A 22,360-nucleotide genomic window follows, 5' to 3' on the forward strand; every position below is an offset into this window, starting at 1 on the left:
GCCAGCACTTGAACTGGCAAGGAGCATTTATTTTTATTTTCTTTAGGATGTATTTATTTAAAAGCCAAAATTACAAAATTGGAGGGGATGGAGACAGAGGGAGAACGAGAGCGAGAAGCAGAGACAGAGATCTTCTATCTATTGGTTGACGTCCCATATGATTGTAATGCACAGGGCTGAGCCAGACTGAACCCAGGAGCCAGGAGCTTCATCCAAGTCTCACCTGGGCCATCTTCTACTGCTTCCCCATGCAAATTAGTATAGAGCAAAATTGGAAGTGGAGCAATTAGAAACTTAAAAACTACAAAACTATCAACCATGTTAAGAAATGGGTAAAGGAATTATAAATTGGAGGGGAAATCAGTGCGGAGGGGAGGAAACTTGGGGAGAGGAATGGGAAATCCCAGTGCCTGTTAAACTGTGTCATAAAACAAAATAAAACTACTTAATTGATTAATTAATTTTAATAAGAAATGAGTGAAGGAAATGAGCATTTTTCAAAATGACAAATTCAAATGGCTAATAAGTATATGAAAAATTCTCAGACTCCCTCACCAATAGGAAAATACAAATAAAACCATGTTGAGGTTCCACTAGCTCTAATGAGAATGGCCTACATTCAAAACTCTGCTAACACCTGCTGGCATGGACGTGGAGAAAAAGGTACCTTACTCCACTGTTGATGGGAGTGTAGGCCGATGTAGCCAGTATGAAATTCAGCATGAAGAGTACTCAGATAAATGAAAATTGATCTATTGTATGACCCAGCTATTCCACTCCTGGTAATATATCCAAATCAAATGAAATCTGCATAGTAGGAAGCAAGTTGTACTTATAGCAGCACAATCCACAACCATGAAGGCACAAAAGCAACCCAGATGCCTTTCAAAAGAGGAAAGGATAAAGAAACTGTAGTTCATCTAGTCCATGTACTACATGAAGATCCGTCCAATGATTCACTCCTAAAGTGACCACAATGGCTGGTGCTGCACCAATCCGAAGCCAGAAGCCAGAAACTTCCTCCAGGTCTCCCACATGGGTGCAGGGTCCCAAGGTTTTGGGCCATCTTTGCCTGCTTTCCCAGGCCACAAGCAGGGAGCTGGATGGGAAGTGGAGCTGCCGGGACTAGAACTGGTGCCCATATGAGATCCCAGTGCATGCAAGACAAGGACTTTAACCACTACTGTATCGCACCAGGCCCAGTAGTGCATTTCTAAGGGCAAAGTATCTGCATCTTTGACATCTGCCTACAGGAAATAATTGAGGTTGACCTGCTTCTAGTCCTTTAAGTGATCCTGAGGCTCTCGGATGCTATATTCAGTACAGGAACTTATTCAGAAGCTCCTCCCCAGGAAAATGTTGATTCCAGGGTGAATGCACAGCACCCTCTTCAAATCAGACAAGAAATCAGAGCCTTGGGGAGGAGCCTCCTTTTTCACGGCATTGCAGAGGCAAAGGTGGGGCCAATTTAGCTGCGGTTTAGGACTAAGGAACCTCTGCCCAGTGCCACAGGGAGGTTGTTCTGCTTATCAGAAAGCTGATGTTTTCTTCCTGTGTTCTGCTTACAGAAAAACTTCAGATGGAACTTGGTAAGTGATCCCTTTAAGAACTGTTTCTTGTTTACATTTTTGCATCTTCTTACCCATACATCCACTTCTCCCAACCAAATATCGTGCTCAGGCTTAAAGCCTCCTGGCTGTGCGGGTGGCAGGAGAAAGGGCAAAGAGGAAAGCCCAAGTACAAAGTTCAGTGTGTGAACATGAATGCAGTGGCGTCCTGGTGTTTTAATGCCTTGTTTTTCCATTACTGCCTTAGATTGGAGAAGGACCGAAGGCCAGGCTGGTGAGTAAAGTCTGTGTCTCTCTTACTGTTTCTTATTTACACATGATTCCCAACATATAATGGGTTGCATTCTGATAAACCTGGAATAAGCTGAAATATTTTAAGTCAAAAATTCATTTAATATACCTGACTTACCACATACCAGAGCTTAGCAACTCAGAGCACTGTAGAATGTAACTGTTTCCCTTCGTGATAATCTGGCTGACTGGGAGCTTCCAGTCTTGCACCTGCTACCCTTGACTGGGAAGGAAGATTGTCCATCTGTCACTAGCCCAGGAAAAAGCCAAAGTACAGCTTATGAAGGCATATTATACCATGGTCAAACAAAACAATCCCAAGTCAGCCCATGGTAAGTTGGAGACTCTACACACACGTATTTCTGCACCTCAGTCACTTGCTTCATTTGGATTTCATTCCGCAGGCTCATGTGAATCTACATTACTTGGTTATACCCAAGTTTTACTTTTGTACTTATTTTTTATTTATTTTTATAATGTCCAGAGGCCCGAGCATACTAGAAACAGTTGGTTCCAATCATGGCTGCAGATCACAATCACCCAGATGCCTGGTTCGCAGCCTCAGGCTGCAGTGGGAATGTAATCACACACATAAAACACGTTTGTCCATATCTGCCCCTATCTCTTACAAAATGATATTACGCATGTTTTTATTTTGTATGTGTTCTTGCAAAATGAGAACTTCTGAAAGGCAGAATTAGAGAGAGATTTTCCATTTATTAATTCATTTTTGATCATTGGCCACAACAACTGATATTGGACCAAACCAAAGCTAGGATCTAGGTGCTCCCTACAGATCTCCAACATGGGTGCAGGGACCCAACAACCTGGATCATCCTCTGCTGTTTTTTAAGGTACTGTAGCAGGGAGATGGATTGGAAGTGGAATGGCTAGAACTACTGCTACAGACCATGGCATAAACCACTGTGCAAAAGAAATAATTCCCAAAATAGAAATTTTAAGAAAAACTGATGATCTTTTTAAAAAGTATAACAAAAATGCTTTGCATTAAATGTATAGATGATTTCTAGGAACTAACATTTTATAGAACGAAGTTATTCTATGCAATGTGCATGCATTTTTAAAGTTCTACTTGTTATTTGGGTGAAAGCAGCCTGGTAATAAATTTACGGAGTTCTGAAGACACCAGCTCTTGCTTTTCCTACTATTAATTATCCATCTCACCATTGCAAAACAGACTGTGATAAAACAGGAGTCTGTTCTGAATGATTCAAGTTCAGAATGGAGACGTGCAGGAAAGGCAGAATATCCACAGCACATTTGGCAGAAAGGCACCAGCTCAGTAAGGACTACCGGGGACTGAGGCTGCCTATTCAGACTAAGGCATGACTCTTTGCCCACATGCTCCATTTTCCTGCTTTTGCCAGCATAATTTTAGTCTGCACAAAGCTTTGGATATAACGTGGCTCTGACATAAGACTCCTACACAAACCCAAATTCCTGAGAAAAGATGGTGTCTCCAAGGCAGGCTGGGTCCAAATCAGCTACAGGAGTAGTTTCTGAGTCTCTGAGTGTCCCTCACGTACCTCAAGGCTCCCTCCCTCGTGTTTCCAAAGTAGCTGACTCCATTTTCTGACCCTCCTTTTCTTGGTTTTGTTTCAGAGTGGCGAGCAGCTCAACAATATGCAGGTAATGGAGGCCAAGAAACGACAGCTTCTGGTGGATTGGCTAGTAGTTAAGCAGAAGGGAGCAATAACTCCAGGAGGCAAGCACAGGGCTTAGACTCAGAAAAACAAAATATACTTGCATACATACCAAACCATGATACATATGCCTGCATGTGTATTCTGGGTTTCACTTGGTTTGTTTCCACTCAGCAGGAAAGCTGCAGCTTGAGCCTGTTTGCAGGAAAGAGCACCAAGTCTATAAGGAATCTGAAAGATCATGGGCAACAGGAAGGGTCCTCCAGTGCCCCATCATCAGATGGATGTGTTTTGCCAATGAGGGTTTTGGAGTGCAGGGTATTGGACTAGATGATCTCAGGGCTCTCTTCCATTTTAAAACTCTTAAAATTACCATAAAACAAACACCCAGTGCTCATCTTGAAGTTTCAAAGTTGAATAGAGGAGTAGAACCTTCCCACAAACCTCTTTAAAAAAAAAAAAAAATACTTCTGTGTCACCAAATATGGGATTTAGCAGTGTCCCAGTTCAACAAAGGAAAGGGGTTCCTCTTAATACTTAAAAATGCCCAGAAGCATGCGACTGGGGGTGTTGGCCAGAGTTGAGAAGGGTGTGACAAATCTTTCAAAGGTTTCTTGCTTGCCTTTTGAAGGGAAGGAATAGGAGTGTCCCAAAACTGTCGTGACTGACACTAACCCAATGTTCTCTGCAGTGGAGGTGACCCTGGATCCAGCCACAGCACATCCCAGCCTGGAGGTTTCAGAGGATGGCAAGAGTGTACGCTCCCTTGGCACCACTTCAGGCTGGAAGCCGTGCGACCCACAACGCTTCTCAGACCAGACATGTGTGCTGAGCCACCAGCGCTTCTCTACAGGCCGTCACTCCTGGGAGGTGCACGTGGGCTGCCGCAGCCGCTGGTTTCTGGGAGTCTGTCTGGCCACAGTGCCGCGGACAGGACCTGTGCGCCTGAGCCCGGCTGGAGGTTACTGGGTTATGGGACTGTGGAACGGTTGCGAGTACTTCGTCCTGGACCCGCATCGCGTCTCGCTTACCCTACGTGTACCACCAAGACGTGTGGGCATCTTGTTGGACTGCGACGCAGGAAAGCTGTCCTTCTTCAATGTGTCCGATGGCTCCCACATCTTCACCTTCACCGACACGTTCTCTGGGCAGCTCTGCGCCTATCTCAGACCCAGAGCTCCCGATGGCAGTGAAAATCCAGATCCTCTAACCATCTGCCCATTGCCGGATAAAGGCAGACGCATCCCCGCGGAGGACAATAATGACTGCTGGTTGCAGCCTTATGAGCCTTCGGACCCCTCCCTGGGGGTGTGGTGAGCTCACGAGTGGGGTTCTTGGCAGCTTCCCGGGGACCCCCTGCTGCTTTGCGCTTGTGCTTGCTGTAGAGTCGAATGCTTCCAATGAAATGATCTGTGGGGTGTGTGTGTGAGAGAGAGAGAGAGAGAAATCACACGGTTTTCTTTAAGGAAGATAGAGTTTCAAAGTTCGTTTGTGCATGTTATAAGAATGAATGATACTGAAGTCAATGCGTTCACTTTGGTGGATGAGTAACTGACATGGGAGAAAAAGGAGCAATCTTGTTGGATTGGCTCAGAGAAAAATTTGTGTGATCTCATATTTTTTGTGTTTATTTGCTCTTAAAATATTTAGAAGCAATATATCTCATAAGCAATAGGTTCACCGATACGCAGATCTCAGGTTTGAATCTATTTCCTTCTAAAATGAAGTTAGAGAAATTTCTGATTCTGAGGCCGCAGCAGAGAGTACAAAATGAGCTGGACCATCTTGTGTCATAAAATGAAAATGTGCTGACGCTAAGCAACAAGAGGAACAAATTCAGTAGGTCAATTGTACAAAATGGAGGTCAACACCCATGCGTTGTGTACTTGAAAATGCTGCTAAGTGGATTATAAATGTTCTCACCATAAACACCTGTTGTGTATGTGAGGCAAGGTGTAGGTTACTCACCTTGATTTAGTTGCTCTGCCGTGCACACATGAACAAAATGTCACACTGTACACCACAGACAATTTGTGTCAAAACAGATGATTAATGTAAATGCTAACAAAACATATAAAAAGAAATTAATGAGGACATAGCAAAAGAGAGATGCCAACATGCAGGGGTTTGACTAACCTTATATGTGCGGACAATTTGAACATCAAAATCCATAACAATGAGACTGGATTAAAAGAAACTGAGTAAACGCAATGTACATGAGTCCCTGCTTATGTTCTTTCTTTCCTGGGTTTTTTGTTTTGTGGGGTTTTTTTAATCTTTCTTTTAGTGATGTTTACATAGTTGAGTAGGCTGTATACCCATAAAGACCACTAATTACGGTGGGAAGGGTCAAAGAGTAGGATAAAGCGGATGAAATCGTTGTTTTCTTTTTTTATTTTTTCTTCCTGTATTGGAAAAGTGGGGAGAAAAGCTGCTCCACGTTCCATCCAGCTCCCTGTTTATGGCCTGGGAAAGCGGTGGAGGATGGCTCAAAAACTTGTAACCCTGCCCCCATGTGGGAGACCCAGAAGTTCCTGGCTCCTGGCTTCGGATTGGCTCAGCTGTGGACGTTGAGGTCATTTGGGAAGTTGTGGAGAGCGGAGCCGCGCCTCAAAGATGGCGCTTGCTGACTATTGCTTCGTGGCACAAAGGTGGTAAACAGGTTTTGGGAAGTTACTGAGGATTGGGCCGAGCATGCAGGGAAGCTACGTGACCTAAGTCATGATTGGTGTGTTTATCGCATGATGTGAGGAGCTGTGTATGGATTGGTTTGTGCAATGTAAAAGGTTGTGGGTAAGAAAATGGTTAAAAGGAGATTCCCCTGGGCATGCTTCAAGGTTATGCTGTAATCGCTTCACTGTAATAAATCTTACAACTGCTGCAACTTTTTCTTTCTTTTCTTTGCCACTACGCTTGAAGTCTTGACCAATAAACTTTTTAAAGAGTCTTTACCGTATCGGGGTTTTGCTCGCGGGACGAGGGACCCCGATAGGAAGTGAACTAGTAGACAGAAGATATTAAGATATTTTTGTCTCTCCTTTTTTCTGTAAATCTACCCTTGCAATAAAAAATAAATAAATCTTTTTTAAAAAATAAGAAGTGGTGTTTTTAGTACTCTGCATCATCCACACTCTCTGTGAGGGATGACTGTACGCCTGGGCTGTGACTAGCTCCCACTGCTTGCATCAGCCTAAGTGAGGACGGGCAACTCACAGAGATCTGCACAGTGTCATAACGCTACCGGCCCCACAGGGAATTATACCAAAGAAGAAAACTATTCCTGAAGAATAAGGCTGGTGGACTTCCAATTGGTAAAGTCATTTTGAACTCAGTGTTGATAGCCTCTGCCAATCTCTAAACGTGAACAGTCTTGACACAGTAACTGAGCTTGCAGTAATATATTCTACGTAAATACCTGCATTGGTACCTAAAGATGAGAGGATGTTCACGGCATCAGTATGAGGCAAAGCCTGGGAACCATTTTCTACCTACCAGAAGAATCAATCAATGGATTTGAACTATGGAGTACTACGGATCCTACAAATCTTTATGGTCCATGTAAATTTTTATACAGTACAGTAATGTTTTTGAATTATAAGAAGTCAGTCCATGTTTTCTATTGTGTCTCATGTCAACAGAAAGCCTTTTAAATGCATGGTTTAAACCATCTGACTGGTCAGCCTATTATAATATCTCAGGATAATGACATGTTTTCATATCTGTATTTCTCAAATCCCTACCTTTTGTTGTCTCTATAGACTCCTTCCTTCCTGTTCCGCAATAGTGTTGGGTGAACTTCTGGTACTCATAGACTTTTATTACTAAATGAGCTAGGCAATTCTCAAACTCATTGTATTGTGACTTCATGGATGGCAGGGACTCTTCTGCCTAACAAACCAGCACTTCCTCCTTCTGAAAGGCTATTGCTACTCTTTTAGGCTGAAGCAAGAAGAAACACTGAGGGAAATTACGTAGCCCTTTGTTTGATTTGCCTACCTTTGACTAAACTCTGACTCATGCATAGCAGCACTCTGGTGTACCGAAGATGGAGGATGGCATACTCGGGCAGGTTGCAGCCAAGTTGCTCCATAGGGCAAACTTTTCAGATTTTTTAAAGTAGTTTGGAGGACTGGCAGAGATCCTTTCTCCTCTAACCATCTCAAAGGAGTCCCCATTTATCTCCTCATTTCAACCTTTTGCAAAAGAAACCAGATCTACTTTCATTCATGTATTTGACACATTTATTTCTTTATTTGTACATATTGACCAAATCAACCACTTCTATAAAATGAAAAATTATGAAGACCAAAACATAATTATGACCATTCAAACTAGATAGCACATACATTGGTACAAGCATTGACGGTGGGTTCAGATGTACCGGTAGATATTGTGTCAAAAGGTGTCAAACACTTGCTCTTTCTCCTAAAGCTGTGCATTCACGTGAGCCAAAATTTGTTTCTAAAACAAATCTTTTCCAATTTAAAAATGTTTATACTTTTCAGAATCAAGCCTCGTTAGGTTCAATACGAGTTCCTAACATCTAGTTTCACATGTAATCTTCTCACTTGTAAAAATTAAAAAATCAAATTTTGAAAGAAACTTAAAACATTCTATAAATGTAATTGCACAGGTATTTTGCCAGCTCTGATACTAGAACAGAAATCTCTGTTTTCCTGAGTTAAGACTACTCTGTTTGCTTCCTCTTACAATGCTTCAGTCTGACTCCAGGTGATATTTTCTCTGGCCCAGTGTATGCTTCAAGGCAGTTCAGAACTCGGTTCGATGGGGGCCAAGGTTCAGGGGGTCCCCCACACTGATGAGATGGGGGCGGCACCTCCTCCAGCCAGTGAACCCCTCTGTACTGGCTGCCACAGTCTCCATAACGCTGACAAGTTTTTACCTTCTTTCCAAACAACAATTCACATATTTTGTAAATAAAAGCCTGAAAATAGTTCATTGCTGGTGTTCTGTGCAACCGCCACTGATGCTACCTCCCCAGAAGAGGATCTGGGAAGAATTAGTCAATGTAGAAGCTGGTAGCCCTAGAAGAGAGAAACAGAAAAGTTCAAAAGGATGTAGACTAGAATTCTTAAAGGGCCTGGTATTGATTGATTTCTGAAGGATGAATCTTACACAAGCTTGGAAACATCTCAGACTTACCTGGAGGTCACAACCTACCTGAAAGCCCTGATATGAAGTACACATGACTAAAATTTGTCCCTCTTGGTAAACCAGTTGTTTTTAGTAGGTCAAAGAATATGAAATTAAACAAAATGATCGCAAGGGAATTGTGTTCCTGAGATAGAATTAAGTCCCTTATTTTGTTAGTCATTGCAGGGAACCTCAGGCATTGAAGGAAGTTACAACAGACATGTTCTTTTTACCCTGCCTAGTTTCTAAGCATTATCTTCATTCTTCAAACAAGAAGACAACTGGATATAAAATCAACGAACTCTTAGAATCATTGGTGGTCATGGAAAACCAGTTCCCTAAAATCTGGAGAGAAAATAAGATACAGAGAATCAGAGCTTGAACAGGAGAAGTGTGCTGTTGGAATCCTGCAACTATAGTTGAGCAACAGATGGAGGCAAGTATGGACCAGCTTTGGTTCAAAACTCCAGGAGGAACCCATCTTAGGGGGATACCCACATTTTTTTGAGTTTCAGCTGGCAGAAGTCCACCAGACTTTTAACTATAAACACTGAATGAAAATTTCCTGTAGCTTATAATAGGGGAAGGAGAAAAGCAATCTGTTTTAATTTGCCAGATTATTCTGTCCCTCCTTCAGCTCTTGCTTCAAAAAGCTGCCCTCAAGAAGTAATAGCTTCTATGCCAAAACCTTATCTTACCCGGGGAATTAAAATTAGCCAACTCCTCCTCAAGTCTTCATGGAATATCTAAGAGGAGAAAAAAAGAAAGGTGAGATGCACTTATGAAGTGCATCAGAGATACAAAATCATAAAAAGACTGACACATGACCCTAGGACCATAGAATGCCCTGATCGCAAATAGTTCAGCAGATGGGAACAGAGTGTGTGTAAAAACATGCAACCACAGCTAAGACAACAGCAAGGCTTAGATGCTATTTAAAAATCATTTTCTAGAATAGACAGAAACAAGAACTCTGGAACCTAGTGTTCCCACATGGGAGACATGGGCTGGGCTAAATAGCATCACCTCTACCCACTGGTGCATGCAAAAGCTGAGGCTGTGGGGCATCCCTGGCTGGGCTTGGCTGCAGTACCTGCCCACCCGTGTCAGGGCATGGAATAGGCCACATCAGACAGGGCCACAGCAGCCATCAGAATGTGAGAGAACTGGGACGTAGAACAGATTCTACAGGGAAATTATGGGCTCATCTCTATAGGACTGCAGCCAGTTGTGGTGAAAGGCCAAGATTCTACTAATTTCTAAACTCCTACCTAATAGTCTGGGAGCCTAATTCGGGGGTAGAAAGAATTTTGTACCACTTAGAAAGTGAAGTATATCTCAATGAGCAATAGGAAAACACAGGATAGGTTGTATTTATAATTAAAAACAAATGTTTAATTTATAATATTCTTTTGGGGGTGAGAGTTAAATAGTGAGCTGACTAGAGGTAAAACGTGATTGCAGAGACAAAAGAGATGGGGTCATTTTTTAGTTCTACATAAAAGGGGCAGGCGGCAAGAGTAAGTAGAATATTGGGGCTAGCATTCTGGTGCAGGATTGCCACCTGCAAATGTAAGCATTCTGTATGAACACAAGTTCAAGTCCCAGCTGTTCCACTTCTGATCCAACTCTCTGCTAATACACCTAGGAAAGCAGCAGAAGACAGCCCAACAATGTGGCCCTTGCCACCCACAGGAGAAGGCCAGGAAAAGTTTCAGGCTCCTGAATTTCCCAATTGTCAAAGCCATTTGGAGAGTGAACCAGCAGGTGGAAGATTTTGTCTCTTTCAAATAAATAGAATAGAATAGAATAGAATAGAATAGAATAGAATAGAATAGAATAGAATAGAATAGAATAGAATAGAATAGAGTGGGATGGGATGGGATGGGATGGGATGGGATGGGATGGGATGGGATGGGATGGGATGGGATGGGATGGGATGGAAAGAATAGAAAAGAATAGAAAAGAAACAGTGCTACTGGTCCTTGCCCTCCAGCCACTGCTCCCACCTCTACAACTGCCTTCGAAAACTTTACCATGCATTTCCTGATGGTGAGGCAGAAAGGGAGCATTGAGTCTTAGCCCACTAGCTGCTCGACCCAGTGCACCAAGGAGAAATGTTGCTATCAAGGAGTACCCAGCCAGAGTCAGCTGAAGACAACACCGGCTTAGTAGGTAAGTCTGTAGAACAAGTGAAGTAAGGAACAGCCAGAATGGCCACAACCTGGGTCTAGAACAGGACATAGTTTAGGAAGCTTCTATAGCCAATATTGCAAAGTCAGGTCTTCCTACTGAAGGGTGTATCTCAATCGCTGAGAATCTTGTCATAACATAATCCTTAGACCACAATGTTATTCGGATGGTCTGGAAAGGAGGCACCTTTAACCAGAGCCTAGGTAATTTTGACTCAGTTAGAGCCAGATTGGAAGCTGAGGAATCAGACTGAGGCAGGAGGGACGAGTGATGAGCTAATGATCATCACCATTGCCAGCAAAGTTTGGGGCCTCAGTGTATTTCATAGCAGTTCTGAGGGACTAGAGACAGTGTGCAAGGAGAAGGAATGCAGCCGCAGAGACTCGAATGAGTGGCACCTGGGGAAAAAATGGATGATTCTTCCTTTATCCCACTTCTTGGGACCCTAATAATCTCTCCATAGCTCTCTGCTTGTACCAGTCACCTCGGTTCAACACAGCTCAACACTCACTGATTTCTGTATTCATTCTGGTTCCTTCCAAAACACCCTCACCATTTTCAGTGAAGCCCTATCAGCTGCTGTTCTGAGCTGCAGGATTGACACAGGTAGCATCCCTTGGAGATTAGAACTGAGAGCTCTTGAACCTGCAGGAACTGATTCCCAAGGCTTTTTTTAATTAAAGGCTTTTTAAAAATTAAAGCCTACATAGTAGATTTCCAAACCAGAATTATAAAACCTGCAGAACTGTCAGAGCACCGGTAATCAGAAAACTGCTGTTTTAACTACAAGGAAATGATTCGAGTTCTCTTCTCTGCTTGACTTTTCTTTCCTGAATTCAGATGAAAAAAACATCACTGCTCCTGCGGGTCACTGAGGAAACAGACTCAACAGAAATTTGTAGAAAGTGAGGTAAAGGCAGGAAAAACTGGGGTCACCAACAGCTCTATAGAAAATGCAGAGTGAGGCCTAGATTGTTGGAGTCAGGGGGCGATTACCTGGGAGGAAGAGGATGAAAGCAAGCCTCAGAGAAGAGCTTTGATGGCAGCCGCTAAGTACCCGCCTCGAGGAGGAGAAGGGAGGGGCTAGAGGAAAAGGAAGAGCTGGTTGGATGGACCTAGTTTTACACTTTCCTTAGATCTTAATGAAAACAATAGGTGATGGACCAGGTTTTTCTCTTTGGAGTTAGTACTTTCCTTTTTCTACATACTCCTTGACTCCAAAGACTTTTGAGATACAGCAGGTGTCAGCATGGAATTGGAGAGAAATTAAAGATGAGAGTGAGGTTCTGGGTAAGATAGACGCAGAGGGACAGGTTTGGTGAAGGGAGGAGTGAGTCTGGCACATTAGGAGGTTGCAGATAGAGGCCAAGGTGATGTCCCCCCAAAGTATGGGAGGTTTGCTAGTACTACCCATCTCCCTCGTGAGTTTGTGAACGACTTTTTGATCTCTTTGGCTGTTGCACTAAATCAGAACTTCCGGAGGAAAATCCCAAAGCCTGTTGATTGCATCAGCAAGCAACTTAAGTCATTTTTAAGCAGTGAAGCTGAAGAGACCAACTGATGGTCAGAGTCTGTCTGAGCCGTTACAGAGTTTACTGATAGTTTACCGGAAAAAGAGCTGCACAAAACTGTTGCTTCACCAGATGAAAAGGTGCATAATCTCTGTTTTCTCTTTCTGACCCAGGATTTCAAGAGGAGGATGGATGATAGGTAATAGTAATTGCAAACAATCATCCCAAATTTCAGCTACATGAGAATCACTTGGGTATCTTTTAAAGTTTCCATGAGCTTAGTCCTCCAGTTAAGTCAGATCCCTCAGCTGGGACCCCGGTAAAAGCATTTAAGTCTGCTGGTGATTTAATGTATTTCTGGGGTGGAGGCCATTGCTCCAACATAGAAACCTGACCACTGCCTTATGTACCATGGGCCATTTCTTAGAATGTCTGTGATTGGGGATAAAGGAAATCTATTGTATTAATAAGATTTTCAAAAATTAACATAAGTCTATTTTATTAAACATTTTCTATTAAAATAGTCTAATAACTGCAATTTTTTATTGTTCAACCACTATTACTACTGCACTCAGCACTCAGTATCCTGAAGGACCAAATCCAGGAAACCCCTGATACCAAATTCTCTAGATAAATCTTTCATAAAATAACACACAACTGATATGGGCATTGTACCTTAGTGGTTAGGATGCTTCCTGATATGCCTTCACCCCATTTAGGCGTGCTTGGCTCAAATCCTGACTCCTCCACTTCTGATCCAGTGTCCCAGCTAATAAACACGCTGGGAGATAACAGGTGTTAGCTCAAGTATGTGGGTCCCTCCTGCCTACATGGGAGATCCAGAGAGAGCTCGGCTTCTGGCTTCAGCCTTGGAGCTGCCACGGGTATTTAGGAATTAAACAAGTGACAGAAAATCTCTATCTCTTAAGTAAATAGAATTCATATTTGTAAAAATCAAATAAGTAACATGGTATACTATTGGCATATATTCTAGGAATATCCTCCCCTAGACTTTAAGCCATCTCTATATTATTTTAACACCTAATACAGTGTAAGTGCTTCATAAATAACTTTAAACTGTATTGATTGGGGAATAATGACAAGAAAAAAGTTCACAAATATTCAATAAGAGGCAACTTTTTTCTAACATTCTTGATGTATGTTTGGTCGCATGCAGAATCAATAAATGAGTACTAATTATGCAGTGAATAAGAGTAGGGTGCTTAATGAATGATATAATTATAAAGTCAAATAATACATACTTTGAGGTATCTGCAACACAATCTATAAACTGCGATGCTTGTTGGTGACATTCACAATGAGGCAGAAGATGGTTAGTGTCTGGAAAAAAACAGAGCGAGAAAAGTTTCAAAACTATAAAAGTTGAACAATTGCTCCTTTGAAGAGTTGCCCATTTAAAAGTTGTTTAAAAACTGCTTGCATAAGGTACTGGTCAGCCAAGATCAAACCTAGGGAGCAGACAGTGAAAGTTAAATCTTAAAAAAAAAGTATGTTTAGACAAGGACTTGGAATGGAGTTCTGATAACAAACAGCAAACAGACCACTCTGGTGAAAACCAACCACCACACACACACCCGCACACACCCATAGCAGCCACAGGGCTATCCCAGCAACACCTCTGCCCAGGACCTCTAGGAGTTTGCCCTGTTGGGTTGCCTACATTCCCTTCCCCAGGACATCTGGCAAGAGATTCTGTGGAAATGTCTTTGTACCTCTTCACTGAAAATCAGCTCCATCAACTCGTTGCTCCTCTGGAGGCCTGAGCGGAAACTGTGACTTTGATTCTCAAAGCTGCCTTCCTCTTGCTTTGTTATGACAGATCTTTGTACCTAAACTTGCTGTCCATGTAATCCTTCAATTTCTTCTAAAAGTGTGCAAGATCCTGAGACCACAACACCCAGTGGCCTCTCTTGGGAGCTTGCTAGGAACACAAACCCTTCCCTAGACGGGCCAGGTCTCTTTCCTCCATCCGAACAGAGAAGCATTCATCCCTGATGGCTGCCTAGGGCACTGGAGGCAAGGGGCTGCACCTTCTCCAGACCCGGCATGTCCCCAGGCTTCAATCCGGAACGGGAGGGAACACAGGAGCCAGTTAAGTCTCCGACCTGATGGGATTCCAGCCACCAATCACACACCTGAACGGACATTCCTTACATAATTGGGGCATAGACAGCCCCTTTGCCAGCCCACGTGTCTAGAGGAGTGTACAACTCCGGAACACTTATCTCAGCTGCCCATCTTCCTTCCGCTCTGTGCGAAGGGGGCCCAGGAGCAGATTTTCCAACAAAGCTTCTGTTACAACTATGGACAACTTGCTGATATTATTCCACCAGCAGGCGGGCGGGCGGTGGTCATCATCTATCATTTGGTGCCAAATCCCGGGAAGGGGTGCAAGGGCTCCCTGAACTGGTTGAGCCCCCTGTTCCTCTTCCCACCTGCGAGCTGCCAGCCCCAAGGCCTTTGACCGCTGCGAAGCGACAGACGTGAGGTAAGCCCCTCGGCCCTGCTCCTCCTGTCCTCCCCAACCTCCTGCAGAACCCCCAAACCGTGTACACGTGGTCTGCCTGTGCTGAGCCCTCAGCGAGACGGGGGACGCCCTGGTACCTGACCGGCCCCCACCAATCCAGGGCCCTAAGTGGGGCATGAGACCCATCCACCCACCCCCCGACTGGCCCTCCTTAACGGGGAACCAGGTTCTCTACTAGTCTTAATTTCAAAGCGGGGACGCCTTGTTTGTGTTTAGATTAGCAGCGAGATACTTTATCGGGACAGGATGGGTAATAAAATATCCTGAGCCCACAACTCCTACACCACTTGGAGTGTTTATTGATTGATTTTAAAAGTCTGGGTCTGAGCCAGAACTTACACTGAAAACGCCTTGTCCATTTTTCAACCGTGGCCTGGCCACAGTATGTGTTGGACAATGGCTCCAAGTGGCTGGTGGAAGGCACATTTGACTTTCAGATCCTCACGGAATTGGGTAATTTCTGTCGTTGCAAGGGTAAATGGCCTCCACATGTGGAAGCTTTTTGGAATCTCCGCTCCTGCCCTTCCCTGTGCTCCCCCTGTTCCACAACTCAGGGTCTCCCGGCCAAGGCTAAACCCGCCCTGTCTCCCAAGGCTCTCCTGGACTTTTCACCTCACCACTCCTTTTCCAAGCTGCCAGAACCTTTAGGACTCACCCCAACTGCCTCTTCTCCTCCCCCACCTCCTCTGCCAGCTGCCTTATACCTCGTTCTCTGAGCCTTCGGCCCATCCGCCTCTACGTTACCCCTCCACCCTCCGCCATGTTCCAAGGTCACCTCCTCTTCGCTCACCTCTTCTCCACTCCCGGTCCTTCTGTCATGGTTCCAGACTCCCTCTTCACTTCCTGAGCCTGCTCTGGATTCCAATGTCACCTTTGCTTCACCTTCTATTTCTCCACCATGTTCCCAAACGCTTCTCCTCCCACCCCGCCCTTATTCCGTCTACTCTCATCCCTTGCCCACACCGTATTCCACCTAATCCCATCCTTCTCTTTGTTCCTTCTTTCTCCCACTGTGCGGAGAATCCTTGCTGCCACAGCCGCACAAAGGGTCCCTGTCCTTCCTTGCCCAAGAACTCTGACTGCTCTACCTCCCATTTTCCCTGGTTCACCCTCCCCCTCTCAGAACCATCCTCCTCCATATCCTTCACTAACTGCGGGACACCATGTTCCCAAGCCCCTTCTCTCCGCTTCCTGCCCTGATCCCATCTTCCCTGCTCCCCTCCCAGAATCCCATCCACCATCTTGCCTTTCTCCTCCATGTGACAGGATCCTCTCCACCATCTTGTCTGTCTCCTCCATGTGGCAGGACCCTGTCCGCCATCTTGCCTTTCTCCTGCATGTGATAGGACCCTGCCCACCATCTTGCCTTTCTCCATTTTCACCCGCTGCCTAACCTGCTCTCCCTTTTGGGTTCTTCTGACTTAACCCCAATAATGCCTGTTTCCCTACTGCTGCGGTGATTGGTTTTAACTCTTTTTCTTCATTCTCCAAGTGTCTGCAATGGCCGGAGCTGAGCTGATCTGAAGCCAGGAGCAAGGAGCTTCTTCTAGGTGCAGGGTCCCAAGGCTTTGGACCAGCCTCTACTGCTTTCCCAGGCCACAAGCAGGGAGCTGGATGGGAAGTGGAGCTGCTGGGACACGAACTAGCTCCTATATGGGATCCCGGTGCATGCAAGGCAAGGATTTTAGCCACTAGGCTACCAAGCCGGCCTCCTGACAGCAACCTTTTTTTCTTGTCTCACATGAAAGAAGAGTTTTCACGTAGACAGAATAGATAGACTTGCTGGCTCTACTTTTGTTAATAGTCAGTTTTCAATGTCATACTGATGTGTGATGAGATACAATATAAAAACAAGCAATAGAACTAAAAATGGAACTTTGACCCACAATCTGCAGCATCCTGCTCCAGAAACTAACTTCCTTTTCCACAGTAAATGATCTGGGAAGCCAATCATGTAGGAAATCATATTGCTATCCTTGGTAACAATCCAGGAAGCCAAACAATAACTTATGTAACAATAGTCAAAATGGCCCAAACTCTAAAATAACTGACAGCTTCTCTATTTTTTCCTGTTTTTAACTTAGTCTCAACCTGGAAAAAAAAAAACCCAAGATATACATCCTTTAAGAAAAGCACATAGGATTCCTTCCTTCTGTCTATTCTAACTCCTTGTCCGTGCCAACAGCCTCCAATCTAAGTACACCTGAAACCTTCTCTTGCTAGAAGCTTCTTTTTAAAGCTTTCCACTCTCATGTCTCCCTTGGAGTGCTACAGTGCCAATGACCGAACAACTATTTTGTTATTGAAAATTGAACAAATTGTGTTTCGCTTTTTTTAGTGGACAAGTCTTCTTTTTTCCCATGGTACTCAATGTTTAGCCACTGAACAACCAATGATTAATCAATGATTGAGGACAATTAAGGCATAGAGCAACAGTTAGAGACAAGATTCAGAGAATATTTGATGAAGATCCACTTGCTGCAATTCATTGACATACTCTCAGAGTATAGATTAAACTGTTCTCTCACATTCAATGGTGTCTTGATGTTACACAGGTAATGTAAACTTGATGTGACTCATGGGTAATGTGAAGGTGAAGATTCCCTTTAGAGAACAATAGTGAATGTATCAGTCCCACAGGGCTTTATTCGTTTAGATGCAAGTCTGGGGTATTCTTCAGAGCTGGGACTATGAGAAATGAACTTAGTCCTAAAACCAATTCATTAATTCTGGCTTTTTTTCTTGGTGTGGAGCTTCTGTTTATTCCCTGGCATGATTATAAACCATGCTGGATATCCCAAGACATCTGCTCTGTAACTAGAGACCAGAGAAACCAGAGGCACGAGTTCGTATCGACTTTGTAAGAAATAGAACATCTTGGGTAAATGTGTATACGGTTTAATAAATTTATAGATTTGAGCAGTGGATTGAGGGGAAGAGAGTGGTTTGAGGAACCGTCTTCAGGCCAACACTTGCTCACCCATTGCTAAATATTGGATTTGTACAGTCAAGCAGAAGGTGAGCTGCGGAGAACTGGCTGGGAGTGGAAAGTGCTGAGGGGATAAAAAAAGGACCTGACAGATAATTGGAAAGCAGTTGAGGAAGGCCCAAAGCCTTGGGACCCTGCACCCATGTGGGAGACCCAGAGGAGGCTCTTGATTCCTGGCTTCAGATCTGCTCAGCTCCGGCCGTTGCAGCTGCTTGGGGAGTGAACCAATGGACAGAAGATCTTCTCTGTTTCTCCTCCTCTCTGTCTGTCTTTCTAATAAAAATGAATTGATCTTTTAAAAAGAAGAAGAAGTGAGAGTGGGCTCTGATAATATGGCACGGTGAGTTAAGCTGCCATTTGTGATGATGGCATCCCAAAGCAGAATGCCAGTTTAGGTCCCAGCTACTCTGCTTCTAATCCAGCTTTCTCCTATTGTGCCAGGGAAAGCTATAAAGGATTGCCAAAGCACTTAAACCTTGGCCTCTCACATTTAGGAGACCTGGACGGAGTTCCTGAATCCTGGCTGTGATCTGACCCAGCTGGCTGTTGGAGACTGAAGCAGAGGATGAAGATTCTCTCTTTCTCTGATTCCTCGCTTTATTACTCTCTTTCATCTCTTCCTCCTTCCTCATTACTGTTTTTAAATTTAGTAAATTAATACGTAACTCTTTAAAAAATTAAGAAGCAGCAGCGGCAGTGTGGCCTTAGCTGGGCTTTGAACCGGGAACTTCGATATGGGATTTAGGCATTCAACCAGGGACTTTTTAATCACATCAAACATTTACCTATGAATTACTAAGTTTTCTTTGTTGTTTTTTTTTTTTTAAGATTTTTGTTATTGGAAAGGCAGATAGAGAGAGAGGAGGTGAAACAGAGGAAGACCTTCCATCTGATGATTCAATCCCAAAGTTACCGCAATGGCCAGAGCTGCCCCAACCTGAAGTGAGGAGTCAAGAGCTCTTCCAAGCTCTTCCAGGTGCAGGGTCCCAAAGCTTTGGGCTGTCCTCTGCTGCTTTCCCAGGCCACAAGCTGGGAGCTGGATGGGAAGTGGGGCCATCGGGATTAGAACCGGCACTCTTATGGGATCCTGGCACATTCAAGGCGAGGACTTTAACAGCTACACTATCGTGCCGGGCCCAAATTACTATGTTTTTCTAAAGTAAGTGGTCTAAGATAAGATGGGGGAAAGCCTCTTCCTTTATTTTTTAAGAAGATTTATTTGTTTTTATTGCAAAGTCAGATATATAAAGAGAGGAGGAGAGACAGAGAGGAAAATCTTCCATCTGATGCTTCACTCCCCCGAGCGGCCACAACAGCCAGAGCTTACCCAATCTGAAGCCAGGGGCCAAGAGCCTCTTCTGAGTCTCCCACCCAGTGCAGGGTCCCAAGACTTTGAGTCATCCTCGACTGCTTTCCCAGTCCACAAAGCAGGGAGCTGGATGGGAAGCAGGGCCACCAGGATTAGAACCAGGACCCATATGGGATCCTGGCATGTGCGAGGCAAGGACTTCAGCCACTAGGCTACCGTGCCAGGCATTCAGTGTATTTTCTGTTTCCCGGCTCTGTATACCTGATCCCTTCTATTTCAATAGAAGTAAGGATCAAATCTCCAGGTCAGCTTGGAGGAAATAAAATTCTTACAGCCTGAGGAAAGGGCCGGGCTATATCTAAGGGCTAGCTAGTCTTTGCTGTTTGTAAGAAATAAGTTTATTTCTTTATGCATTCAAGATGCTAGTTGGATTGTTTGGTTTATTTGTTTGTCCTTTTGCTTGTTTCTCAGGGTGATGGCGACGAGGCTCTGGAACCACACCTCCCTCTCAGACTTCATCCTCCTGGGCCTGTTCGGCCATTCCCCTTACGTCTCCTTCCTCTTTTCCCTGGTCTTTCTGGCCTCTGTTGTTGCTCTGGTCAGCAACATCCTCCTCCTGTTGCTCATCCAGGCAGATAGGCACCTGCACACCCCTATGTACTTTTTCCTGAGCCTGCTCTCCATCATGGACCTGACCATAATGACCACTGTGGTACCCAAGATGGTGGCCAACTTCCTCTTGGACTATCAGCTCATCTCGAAGGGAGGCTGTGCAGCTCAGGTCTTCCTGGTAGTCATGGTGGGAGGAGCTGAGTGCTTTCTCTTGGCAGTCATGGCATATGACCGGTTTGTGGCAATCTGCCACCCTCTGCGATATCCTGTGCTCATGAAGTGGAAGACCTGCTATCTCCTGGCCTTGGCATCCTGGATGGGTGGGATGGCTGACAGCGTGGTTGATGTAGCTGTGGTCTTCAGCTTTCCTTACTGTGGATCTCTGAAGGTGGACCACTTCTTCTGTGAGGTACCCGTCCTGTTGCGTCTTTCTTGTGCTGACACTTCACTTTTCGAGGACCTCATCTATGTGTGCTGTGTGGTCATGCTGCTACTTCCTCTTGGGGTCATTGTGGCATCCTATGCTCGTATCCTCACAACTGTGATTAGGATGCCGTCCACTGAAGGGAAACAGAAGGCTTTGACCACCTGCTCCTCACACCTGGCTGTGGTAGGCCTTTATTATGGAGGAGCTATCTTTAGCTACATGCAGCGGGCCTCAACTAGAACCCCAGTGAGAGACAGGGCCACCTCCATCTTCTATACCATCCTCACCCCAATGCTCAATCCACTTATTTACAGCCTGAGGAACCGGGAAGTAGCCAAGGCCCTGAAGAAAATGCTGGGAAGATGGGGAATGTAGGCATGCGGGTCCTTCATGGGTATCCATTCTTGATCTGTCTCCTTCTTGTGTTTCCCCAGCCAATTCCATTCCTCCTTTCTGTTCTTATTAAGCCTCTATGTTTGATTGGAACAAGGACTCTAAACTGTATAATCTGTAAAGATTTATCAGGCTTGAGAACAATATGGTATTTGAACAGGAGGTTCAGTGAACTTTCTTCTTCTTCTTCATGTAACATCATTATTTCCATGGACTCAAGGTATATTCTAGTTCAAAAGCAAGCAGAATTATGTACATTCTCCCAAGGTTGGTAAGTGTGGTCTTTCTTCTCGATTGCATGCTAAAAAAAAAATAAGGAAACTGATTCAGAATACATTTGTATACTGAAATACGGTGCATAGAGCTATCTGACACGTGAGTTTTGTGTTATCTGAAGCAATCATTTCTCTCACTGGACTTCAATTTACTCATCTGAACCATCATAATAATTGGTAACATCAAGTTCAACATTGTTGGCACTCACCAATTACTAAGTATCTCTATAAAAAAGCACCGTTTTTATGTCTTTTGCTACAAAATAATGTAGAGATGTGCCTTCTCACTATCCATCTTGTAAGAGTCAAGGTGTTGTGTAAAGGTCAAGTTCTTTGAGCCTAAGCAGCGAGCTTAATGATAAACAGCACAGTGTAGCAGCAGAAATTTATTATAGCAAGTAAAGTGCATTCCTTACAGTAGATGGGAACAGGCCTTTTTTAAACCAACAATAATTCTTTTTATTTTTTGATATTTGCATGGCTGATAGGGATGCACACCCATGGTGACCACCAATTAGAGTGGCAGAGGTTGAGGAATGGCAGGAAGTAGATGGAAAAACCGCCTCCAATCTCCTTTTTTCTTCTTGTGTCTGGGGAAAGTAGGGAGAGAAGGGGAAAGGGCTGCTCCCAGGAGATAGCCACCTGATGTCATCCCATGGTCCCTGATGTAGAGCTTGTTCTCAGGGTGCTGCTTAAGCGGCTTCAATATTTCTGAGATGCTGTTGATTTCATTTCGCCAAGGTTGATGAAGTCCCTCCAAGGTCTATCTGCTCATATAGTTCACCTTAGTCTCCATTCACCCAGCTACTCAATGTCAAAAAGCTTGACCAGGAGAAATGTCTAATTTGTTCTGCCTTCCATGGTACTAGACATCCTCTGTAGGCATCAAAGAACTTGTTTCCATGGCCTACATGAGCATCTGGGCATGCCATCCACTGCACAGTCCTCAGCAACTGCGGAGACCCAGGTCTGACACATGTACTTTACGGTCAGACCACAGATTCTGTGGTTTTCCCCAAGACTGGAGTTCTGAGTCTAGTGATTTAATTGGGGAGGTCCCCAAAGAAACCACCAGAGATGACCCCAACCTGACCTCTGTGTGTGCCAGCCAGTAGGGGGTCCAGTTCAGTTCATCAATCACATAAGCCTACACACATTGTTGGCTGAAGTCATCTGGTCAGTTCTGTCCCCAGCCCAACTCATACACAAACCAATGGCTGCTGGGCCCAGCCCAAACCTGCCCACTACATACTCTGCCCTGAGGTATGCCAGGGGAACTGCAGCCTAGTAAGATTGACCCCCAATAACCCCAAACAAACCCACCCCAACCTTGGTTTTTGCATATGACTGTATGTGAAGCAAACTGATCCAGTTAGTCCTGTATCCCATTCAGCTTTTGAATGCATCAAAGGGTGTTGGAACCCAG

At 44.4% G+C, this 22,360-nt stretch overlaps 2 protein-coding genes across 2 annotated transcripts in view; both read left to right on the forward strand.

The window, feature by feature from the left end:
• The window catches only part of BTNL9 (butyrophilin like 9), a 62,905-nt gene extending 57,943 nt beyond the window's left edge, over window positions 1-4,962 (forward strand). The window contains exons 15-18 of the mRNA XM_040985872.1: window positions 1,569-1,589; window positions 1,816-1,842; window positions 3,483-3,509; window positions 4,215-4,962. Coding sequence (XP_040841806.1) covers window positions 1,569-1,589; window positions 1,816-1,842; window positions 3,483-3,509; window positions 4,215-4,840 — 701 coding nt within the window. The 3' untranslated portion in view covers window positions 4,841-4,962. The remainder of the gene's footprint in view (window positions 1-1,568; window positions 1,590-1,815; window positions 1,843-3,482; window positions 3,510-4,214) is intronic.
• A 14,740-nt stretch (window positions 4,963-19,702) lies between these two features.
• Window positions 19,703-20,641, forward strand: LOC121160265 (olfactory receptor 2M3-like). Its single transcript, XM_040985915.1, has one exon. It carries the CDS (start codon window positions 19,703-19,705, stop codon window positions 20,639-20,641), a length of 939 nt encoding a protein of 312 aa, XP_040841849.1.
• The last annotated feature ends 1,719 nt before the right edge of the window (window positions 20,642-22,360 follow it).

The sequence above is a fragment of the Ochotona curzoniae genome, unplaced genomic scaffold (genome assembly GCF_017591425.1).
Source record: "Ochotona curzoniae isolate NIBS_2020 unplaced genomic scaffold, NIBS_Ocur_1.0 contig_4501, whole genome shotgun sequence".
Classification (NCBI taxonomy): Eukaryota; Metazoa; Chordata; class Mammalia; order Lagomorpha; family Ochotonidae; genus Ochotona; species Ochotona curzoniae.

Excerpts from the sequence above, each read along its gene's own strand:
- LOC121160265 (XM_040985915.1), top strand. The coding sequence starts at position 19,703 with ATGGCGACGAGGCTCTGGAACCACACCTCCCTCTCAGACTTCATCCTC.